General features: G+C 43.0%; 1 protein-coding gene across 1 annotated transcript in view; it reads right to left on the reverse strand.

The window, feature by feature from the left end:
* Nek9 (NIMA related kinase 9) overlaps window positions 1-8,866 on the reverse strand; it is a 41,714-nt gene extending 32,848 nt beyond the window's left edge. Inside the window, exons 1-6 of the mRNA XM_051149407.1 lie at window positions 8,493-8,866; window positions 5,581-5,758; window positions 3,828-3,883; window positions 3,235-3,305; window positions 1,934-2,039; window positions 760-891 (exon numbers count right to left, since the gene is read on the reverse strand). Of these exons, the coding sequence (XP_051005364.1) occupies window positions 760-891; window positions 1,934-2,039; window positions 3,235-3,305; window positions 3,828-3,883; window positions 5,581-5,758; window positions 8,493-8,708 (759 nt within the window). The 5' untranslated portion in view covers window positions 8,709-8,866. The remainder of the gene's footprint in view (window positions 1-759; window positions 892-1,933; window positions 2,040-3,234; window positions 3,306-3,827; window positions 3,884-5,580; window positions 5,759-8,492) is intronic.
* Between the last annotated feature and the right edge of the window lie 1,803 nt (window positions 8,867-10,669).

Genomic DNA, 10,669 nt, shown 5'->3' on the forward strand with positions numbered 1-10,669 from the left:
TTTTGTTTGTTTGTTTAGGTTTTTCAAGATAGAGTTTCTCTGTATAACAGTCCTGACTGTCCTGGACTTACTTTGTAGACCAGGCTGGCCTCAAACTCACAGCGATCCGCCTGCCTCTGCCTCCCAAGTGCTAAGATTAAAGGCGTGCGCCACCACGTCTTTGTGCTTGTATGTCTGTGGATGTCAGACCTTGGAGTTACAGACAGTTGTGAGCCGCCATGTGGGTGCTGGGTATTGAACCAGGGTCCTCTGGAACAGCAGTCTGTGCTCTTAACCACTGAACCATCTCTCCCGGCCCTGGTCTATAGGATTTTAATAACATCCTATAGGGCTGGAGAGATGGCTCAGTGGTTAGGAGCACTGTCTGCTCTTCCAGAGGTCCTGAGTTCAATTCCCAGCAACCAAATGGTGGCTCACAACCATCTATAATGAGATCTGGTGCCTTCCTCTGGCCTGCAAGTGTACATGCAGGCAGAACACTGTATATGTAATAAATAACATCTTAAAAAAAAAAACTATAACCCAGGGCCTAACTCAGATGTATGTATGTTTGTTTGTTTATTTTTACTACAGGTGATTTCTGCTCAGGCAATCAGAAGTTCCAGGAGGCAGCCTGGTCTACAAAGTGAGTCAAGGACAGCCAAAGCTACACATAGAAATTCTGTCTAAAAACAAAAAAAGTTCCAGAATAAATGAAGTTGATTCACTTCAACATGTACCACATTACAAACACAACACTGGGACAACACACCAACTTACTGTAGCATCAAATGTTCTCTTTAGAGTAAGCAGTTCAAAAATGACACAGCCAACTGCCCAGATATCAGACTTGAAATTGTACTTTACTCCTTGGCAGAGTTCTGGAGACATGTAATATGGAGTGCCCACAAGCTAAACAACAAAAACAACAAAAAAATACACGATTAACTTCTTTTCTCTGGTACCTATATAGTCGTTTCAACAGCTAAATTAGGGTTCAAGGTATCAGTGATAACACTTACAGAACATTCAGCAGCAGGTTGCAAAAAGGTTTTGAGATGATGCTCACTCAAGAAGAAAGAGAGTGGTGCTTAGGACTCAGCTCAGTGGGCAGGGGCCAGGCCAGCACAGCAGGAGGAACAGTATTCACCCAACATCTCCTGGGCCACTTTCCTTTTTTTTTTTTTTTTTTAATTTTTTATTTTATTTTTGAGACAGGGTTTCTCTGTGTAGCCTTGGCTATCCTAGACTCACTTTGTAGACCAGGCTGGCCTTGAACTCACAGTGATCTGCTTGCCTCTGCCTCCCTAGTGCTTCCTGGGCCACTTTCTAAAGGACAACTTTTGGTAAAACACTACGGATTCTAAATTGCATGCAGGCATGTCTTGATAGTATCAGAAAACATCAGGACCAAGTTAAGTCTATGAACTTACATTCCCAAGTTCTTTAGGGGCAGAGCACTGTGAAACCACAAGAGAAACACTTGGGTTTTAATGCTGAAGGTTAGGTTACTATCCTAAAGGCCAGATTAGGTCTGCTTTTTAACTAATGATCTGTTTAAAATCAGGTAGGCTGGCTGAGCTCTTATGGCAGGCACGTGCTGCCAAGCCTCACAACCTGAGTTTGGTCCCCAGGATCCACATGATAGGAGTAAAATAGCTCCCACAAGTTTTCCTATAACCTCCATATGCATGCATGCATGTACACTCATACAAAAGAAAATAAATCCAACAATAAACATATTAAAGGGGCTGTGGTTAAGAGTACTTATAGCTCTTGCAGGGCACCCAAGTGTCATTCCCACATCCACATTAGGTGGCTCACAGCTGCCTATAATCCGATATCCTCTTCTGGTCTCTGTGGGCACTTGCATTCATGTGCTGCATATAAACTCATACATGCACACATATAAACATAAATGCTAAAATAATAATAATCAAAAGGCTATACTCACTGTTTCAGCCATGGAGTACTCAGAATTAAGTTTCTTTGCTAGGCCATAGTCTCCAAGTTTTATCAGATTTGCCTTGGTCAGAAAAATATTTAATGTCTTTATATCTCTGAAAAAGAAGATGTAATAATATACTAAGTCCCTATAACAATGACCTAACTTCCCACCTCCCTTTTCCTGGGATCTGTACAGAATAAAAACAAGTGTTGGCATCACTTAGTTTCTGTCACAGGTTGTAAATGTCCCACCCAGTGCTCACTACCAGCTTAGTGCTGGAGAAGGGCTCAGAAAGGCAAGGCAGAGAACGACCTTCACTCTCTAGGGCAGCAAAGGCGTGCCACCCAGATCAGTGATGTCACTGGGTAGAGTCAGGTGACAAAACAGTGCTCCAGACAGCCTTTTCCCTATGAGGTTCACTGCCTTGCAGCTACTAGTTAGCCTTGAATTATATACCTTAACACATGTTAAGTATCAAAGGTGTCAAAGATTTAAGCAATCCATGAAGGTATGAGAGACTGCATGGCTCAGAGACAACATAGAAGGCTGTTTTAATTATCTAAATAAAGCTGCTGGCTACTTTTCTAAAGATGAACTGATAGTATATTAAACTATTTCTGTCTGGCTCACACTCTGGCTTCTTTTATTATAAAATGTTGAGTAAACAAGAACAGTATACTTCTTTACTTTTAAAAAGAAAGTAACAACCATGCAATGCAGATGTTCAGTAGCTTTAAAGAAATATAGTCTAGCCAAATGGGCAAAGTACTAAAAGAAACTCTAATATATTATAATCCGTCACCAGCAATGGTCACTTGCTTAGCAAGAGTATAAGGTGGAAATGCTCTTAGCATGGTTTTCTTCTATTATAAGAAACCTTTTCTCCTCAAACTTTTTATCAACTAAAGAATTGGCAAAATCATAGAAAATGAATAGGTTTTACTTTAAGTAAAAATAAAATTACAGTATTAACAACAACTGCCAACTACTCTTCCTCAGAGAAAACATTTACTGTGAATTCCCTTAACAGCACTTTCTAGGGTTATTGATAAATCAATGAATTCAACTTTAATGTACACCTAAAAGAAATAACTAAGTACTGAGTTACTTAGCTACTCAGGAGATTCTTCCTAAATCACAAACCTGGTTTAACCTTAGAGATCAGAGATAACATCCTCTTTACTCACTCCTTCCCCCTAATTACCAATGAAAAAACCTTGACATGAATATGGTAATGGGAGGTCCTTAGGCTAGAAATTGGGTTGGCAGTGAAGACTCCAATCTTCAAGTTTCTTTCTAGTCATTACCTGTGAAGGATCCCAGCTTTGTGGATACAGCTCACTGCTGAAACAATCTGGAAAAGGTACCACACCACCATCTGCAGATCCAACATGTTATACTGGGATTAGAAACAACAACTCTATTTAAACACACACACACACACACACACACCAAAGAAGCTGCAACCAGAGGTTACAACTCAACATGACTTGACAGCCCTTGCTTGTAGGTTGAGTTGACAAAGAAAAGTAGTAAGGGTAAAAAGAAAATGCAGGTCATCTAAGATAGCTCCACGATCATGACATACAGTATGGTAAAGCAGACTTGTGGAAAGAACCCCAGGAAGAATGCAAAGGTACAGAAAACTGGGCATACCAGTATGCAGTAATAGAACCAGGAAAGAAAGCCCAGAGTGAATCATGGTGTGGAGGTAAAACGGTTAGGAAGCAGCTATAGACAGCTTCCTGGCTAGAGGTTTCCTTCCTCATGAATATCATTCAGAGCCTGGAAGGAGTCTGAACAAAAGGAAAAAACACTCTTCATTGTTGGAAGAGTAAACACAGAACCAGAATGCAAGAATTAAACATAATTCTAGCTTCCTTCTACACATATGAATTACCTCTTCCTCGAACAACTTGTCCTTCTGACGAAGGATTTTGTCATACAAGTTCCCTCCTGCAATTAAGCAAAAAAAAAAAAAAAAAAACCAGGTTGAGTTGTTCAATAAGAAAAAAACGGGGATCCTGTATTAACAGGAGTTTTAACAGGTGACATCAGAAAATCAAGGGTTCTGCTTCCTTCCCAAAGAAAATTATTTCTTCCCTCTTGGGTTTTTCACAGAGGTACTAAATTCCTTCCATTTCCTTGTCAGAAATATTTGTCAAACATCTCCTCCCCCAGTACAAGAGGTGCAATTAAAAAAAAAAAAAAAAGCAAACTGTCAGCTTTAAAAAACAGAGATGAAGACCACTCATGCGCCTCTAGGGAAACAGCTTCAAAGTCAGAGTGCTTTCTTTTCCAGGCCCCTTTTAAGGAATCTGTAATGTTTTCGTAGCAATTCTGTCAGTGTGGCTACTAAAACCTGTGGGTTACACCTGTGATGCACGGGTTTTAAAGCTACAGCATTGATAAACAACTTTTTCTTTGTACTGAAAAGGTTTCCTAAAATCTAGGTCTAGTCCTAGACTGCTTTAAGTCATTATTACTTTTACTCATTTCTTCCTGTGGAATAAGTATAAATTTCATCTTACTTCCTACTCACAGATCCAATATATGATTACATTTTTACAATTCTCCTCCCCTGCAATTCAGTAATGTAGAGTGAAAAAATAAAAGTACTATTTGTTCTAGTTCCTCTTAACAAAAAAGGAAGTGAATTATGTAAGGCTTGTGCTATTTCAAAAATTACTTGTGTATTTAGGGTTGTTCAGAACCAGACATAATGGCACAGTGCAGATGAATATGGGAGTGCCTCCTTCATGGCAGCTCAGAAAAGGGGGGACTCTTATGTTAATGATACTGATACCTAAGAAGGCCTGCTATCAGACTTGCCCAGACTAAGAATTCACTTAGTAAATCCTTAGCATCAACAAACTCATTTATGATGAGGAAACTAAGGTACCAGGGTGTTTTTTTTTGCCCAAGGTTAGAGCGCAATGAGACTCAGGATGTAAGGTCAGTTAGAATTTTGTTTTTAAAGGAGGCATAGCTGCCGTCTGTAAGAAAACGTGTCCAAGCAACCAGAGGCCACTATCACTCTCATTCACTCATGATCTTTAGACCATTTGTTAGTAGACTAGCAGTAGCTGAAGTTAATGTAAGTAAATATTCCACATACGATTTCATTAAACAGTACACTGTTTAGACTGTATTATGTCTAAAACGATGAGCTAATGTCATTCCATGAGGAAACAGTATACAAAAACACAACTGAAAAGATAATTCAAAGAGGCAGGCATGGTGGTTTACACTTGAGTCTCAGCATGAGGGAGGCAGAAGCAGGAGGACTATCAGTCTAAGACCTCTTTGGGTTAGATACTGACTTCTCCACCAGCCTGAGATACATCGAGACTCACAAAATCAACAATAATAACAAAAAACCAGAAAGAACCTATCCCCACAACAAAACTCAGTAATAAGTTGAAGATGGCTGGAACTATGCCTACAAGAGAGAACGTGATGATGGAGGGACACTCCCTACCCATACTCTGAACATCATCTTACAACTCTCCAAGACCTCACCCACTTCTCTCAAACCCCAGAAATCCATTTAAAGTCTTGTCATTGTAAGTGTCGTCTTATCCTCTTCCCCCTCACAGTAACATGGTCACGTGTGTGTCTCTCAGCGGCAGGCCCACTGCATCCCACCTTACCATTACAGTATTCCAGCTCAATCAGCAGGGTGGTATGGTCCATGAAGTGATTGTAGTACGCAATGATGTTGTCATGCTGCAGCAGCGCCAGGATGACGATCTCATTCAAGGCATCACGACGTTCCTTCTCGGAGAGCCGGGTCAAATCAACTTCCTTCCACACCACCAGTGAGTCATCCTACAACACAGTAGCAGGAGCATTGTGTTTCCTCCTTGACTGGCAGTGCACGGCTCCATACCCCACCTGTGAGTCTAGAACGAAAACCTCCCAGGGGGCCAAAGAATGACTCTTTACTTTTTCCTTTTAACAGACTGTAAAGGTTCTAGTTATAATTTACTGAAGAATGAGGGGAACCAAAGCCTGGAGGGATGGTTCAGCGTTTCAGAGAGTGTACTGCTTTTGCAGAGGACCAGAGTTTAATTACCAGTGCCCACCGCGGGCAGCACACAGATGCCTATAACTTTAGCTCTGGGAGGACCTGGGTGGGATCCCATGCCCCTGGCCTCCACTCACTTGCATATACCCACATATGGACAGTGAATTAAAAATAAAAACTAAGGGCTGGAGAGATGGCTTAGTGGTTAAGAGCACTGTCTGCTCTTCCAAAGGACCTGGGTTCAATTTCCAGCGCCCACATGGCAGCTTACAACTGTCTGTAACTCCAAGATCTGACACCCTCACACCAAATGCACATAAATTAAAATTAAATAAGAATATTTAAAAAAAATAAAAACTGAAAATAAAAACTAAGTCTTCTGGGAAAAAAAAAGTTATTTTGAAGGCTGGTAAGGTGGCTCGGTGGATAAAGGCGCTTACTGTCAAACCTGATAACTTGAATTCGAGCCCCAGAACCTGCACAGTGGAGGAACTGACTCCCACAAGTTGTCCTCTGACCTCCACACACATGCACAAAATAAATGCAGGAAAAGAGAAATAACACAAAACAAAACAACAACAAACTTCAAACATTTCTTTGTTGCTACCCTGAATTTGCACAGTATCAGTTCCAGGAAGAAGGTCTGGTGAGAACAGACCTCAGGGATTCTTTGGAGGAATGCTCTTGGTCCCTAGGTCTGTGGCAGAGCTAGAGTCTGGGGAGGAAGGGGGCGTGCACAGCAGCATTACAGCTGATGATGAATAGAAAACAGCAAGCCTGCCTGATTTCGTAAGCTTAACCTTCATGATTTCCATGTACTCTTTCTGGACAAGACCATCCTTTAAAAAAAAAAAAAAATTAAATCATCATAACCTGCAGTCACTTCCATACAGAGTGACCTAACCTTTACTCCATTTTGGGATGGTGCTAGTTTTTCAGATACAGCTCCCTAGCCTACCAGCACCTACATTAACTTTCCTTTAGAATACCTCAGCAAGGCCTTCCCAACTTGCTTTTGGAAAACTCTGAACCTTTTCCCATACATGTAAATGTAAGTCATCCTCTTATTCCAGTTCTGTACACTGAGAGTCCTCTGTCCTGTTTTTCACCTTTACGAGCCATACCTGAAACCCTGTTCCTAACATGGCTGTCTGGTCTTCTCACTGAACTCTAACCTAGATGGAAAGGGCTGCATCTAAGATGCTTTGTCAATTCAGATCTAGTGAATACTGGGTGACAGAAAATGCAATAAGGTTCTGAGACGTGTGATTAAAAGCTAACTCAAAGCTAGTAATCGAGTTCAATGCGATTAAAAGGCAGAGATACAAAACTGGAGCGTTTGGCTAACCCTTGAGTAAGCCATTTAAATATACTGACTTAGATGCTGGAGAATAAGTTATGCTCATCTTTGAGCACATGTAAGAACACAGACCACTACAGATGACATTAATCCTCGCCCTGCTCATTAATGGTGTACTGGAAGGAAAAAGAACACACAAAGGTATTTTCTTGCAATCACCTTTCAGTCTTAGATATACGCTGGGGGCTGGAGGTGTGGCTCAGTGGTAGAATGCCTTCCTAGTATTGGCAAAGCCTGTTTCATCCCCAGCACAAAAAAAAAAAAAAAAAAAAAAAAAAAAAAAAAATGCTGGCTGGGAGCAGACACTAGAATTGCAGGTGGATGAATCACCTTCTGCAACCTCAGCAAGGTCTTATTAAATATTTACCCTACAGCTAGAGCTTTGAAGCTGTAGTGGCTTAACGCAATTTACACTTAAGTTTTGAGGAGACAATCATTACTACAGGGTTTTAAATCAGTATCCATTCTTGATTTGGGAGTCAGTGATCCAACCGTCTCTCCACAGGGTGTGAACCTATGCAAGAAGGTAGGGAAAATGACCTAGCTTTCCTGGGTTCTCAAAGAAAGGGGTCCTTGTGCCCTCCTCCAATAGTTAAGAACAAACTGCACCAGTAAAGTATTTGTCTTATACAGTCAATGAAGGAAAAGCAAGAAAGAAAAAAAAGAAACGATAATCTTCCTTGTGATCATCAAAAAAAAAAAAAAAAAAAAAAAAAAATCCTCCGACTGATCATTTATGGAAAAAAATAATAGAATAGCAGAGTTGGTGCAGTGTGGATCTTTGGAAGCATACACCAACTTCCCATCCCGACCTTGAACAGGGATTTGAAAGGAAGAAAGCTTTTTACAGACCGTTCGAAATGTACAAAGCACCTTCGTTTGGATCTCAAAGTAACCTTTAAAGAAGTAAATGGGGGAGTGGGTAGCTACCGCTACGTCCAATTACAAATGGGAAAACAAAATTCAAAAGATGGCTCAGTGACTCGCTCAGCTCGCCCAGTGACAGGGTGATCAAACCAACTAACTTCCCAGAGCAGGTAACTGAAGGCGCGGTGGGGCCCCTGAGACATAAACCCAGTGGGTGCCCGAACGCAGAGACCTCGGGGCGAGCCCGGCGGGAAAGCAAGGCCGGGAAGCGGGGAGGCCCGGCCGTGGCCGGAGCCGAGGGCCGCTACCTCGGTGCGGCGGTACAGCGTGGCCTCCCCGAAGGCGCCGCGGCCCAGGACGCGGATGGGGATGTAGTGCAGCTCCTCCTGCTCCGCCGCGCCGCCGCCTCGCGGCCCTGAGCTAGCGCTGGGCCCCGGGCCGGAGTCCCCGCCACCCCCGGACTCGCTTCCGAAGTCCGAGTTGATGGAGTCGCAGTGTCGCTCGTACTCGCCCAACACCGACATGGCGGAAGCCACAACTCCGCGGGACCCGCCTGTGTGTGTCCACGGCGGGCAGCGCCGGCCGCGTAGCGCCTCACTCGCCTCACACGCCCGCCAGCGGCTTAGGTGGCCCCGCGGCCCAGTGAACTTCCATGGTGGCTCCTGCCCCCTGACCCGGAAGCAGTTCTCAGTGTTTCCGGCTCGCTGAAGTTTTCCTCCGCCTTCCCGTGCCCACTTGTTGCTGACCCGTCCCGCACACCTTGGGCAACACTGGACTTGGCACCTGTGAGAGCCGTGAAAGCCTAAGAACGACCACACAGTGCCCCCTGGGCCTGCACCCTGCTTCCCTGCATCCCCTCTCAGCTCTCCAAACTGCGTCAGACTTCGGAGGTGGTCCAGTCTCATCTTGGTGTCATGTTGGTCCCAAGAGCTGTGATTGTGGTAGCTGTCACTTGACTTACTGGACAGGGTTCTTCTTTGAAGAGATATAGTCTAGATACTGTAGCAAGCTCAAACACTTGACTTCTGACATCGCCGTCAGCAGGTCTAGATCTTTCTCCTGACCACCATAGGTCCCCTCTTCACAACTTGTAAAATATCTTAACCCTGGCTAATGCTATTCTTTTGTACTCATCTTCCAAATCCAACATTATTGGGGGACGTTTTTTTGTGTAGATCTTTGGCTGTCTGATCTAATGAAGCATCCCTGAAACACTAGGTGCCAGACATTCGCCATATGTGAGAACAAATAATAGATGCTCCCTACTCTCGTCACCAAGGGAACTGCAAGACAGTCAATAGTTTCGTTATTCTGTTACCTTCAGCAATTTTGTAACTACTATGAAACTTTAACATTTAAGCCTATAAAGCTGCAGGACTTTTACCTACACCACAAGGTTGCCTGAGTAGGCACTATGCTAAAGGTTTTATTTATACTAATGATACTGTGGCCCTCAATCCTCTCAGTACCATGAAACAAGGTTTCTGTGTATAATGAGAGGGATTGTTAGACGTGATACAGCCAGTTCGGAGGAGCATGAAAGTCAAACCCAGCAATATGGCTCCAGAACAAGGCAAGGGCAGATGTGAGGAAGCTAAGAGGTCATGGGGCTGGAGCCCACTGTGCATGTCAGGTAGAAGCAAAAAGTACACTTTATATGTCTGACAGTTTGGTTCTTCCTGTGGACGGTGAAAATTATTGGAGATTTAACGGATTATATGATTAGGGCTCTATGTCCTAGTGTTGCTTTTTAAAAAATACATCACTGTATGTTATATATATATATATATGTATATATATATATATATACACATATACACAATGGGAGGTGGGGTGCACACATGGCAAACGTGATGGTCAGAGGACAACTTTGTGGAGTATTTTTTTCCTTACACCTACACATGGATTCTAGGGATTGAATTCAGGTTGCCAGATTTGCATGGCAAAGGCCTTTACCCACCCACAGAGCCTTCTTACAGGCTCTCCACGCAACGGTCTGAGGAAATCTGCTTATGCCTTCTTCCTCTAGTACAGTGACTACAACAGTCTTTTGCCTAAGTGCCCAGCTCAGTTATTATTTTGGTCACCTTAGGCTAAGACCTCATTTCCATTTTACAAATAACTCAGAAAGCAGAGTGGAGAACAAGACTGTCAGAAAGGCCATCAGTTAGCCTTCTAAGAGGTGCTGGGGCAGTATCGCCGAGGGAAGGGTTCAGATTTCAGAAATCTGTCGGAGGGATATTTAGGACTTGGTGACCAGTTGGGACACATTAAGACACTCCGGAACTCGGTAGGGCTTAATGGACTAGATCGGCACACACAGGAGGCAGAAAGAACTGGTGGTGGTGTGAGGGCTGAGTTCATAGTCTACACTTCATCAATGTTCCATTTGAAAGATGGTAACATTTCACACTGCCTCTAGATAGCAGACTATAGAATCTATCTGGATCCAGTACTTATTTATGCGTCAATCTCTGGAATGATG

The sequence above is a fragment of the Acomys russatus genome, chromosome 1, assembly GCF_903995435.1.
Source record: "Acomys russatus chromosome 1, mAcoRus1.1, whole genome shotgun sequence".
Taxonomy (NCBI): Eukaryota; Metazoa; Chordata; class Mammalia; order Rodentia; family Muridae; genus Acomys; species Acomys russatus.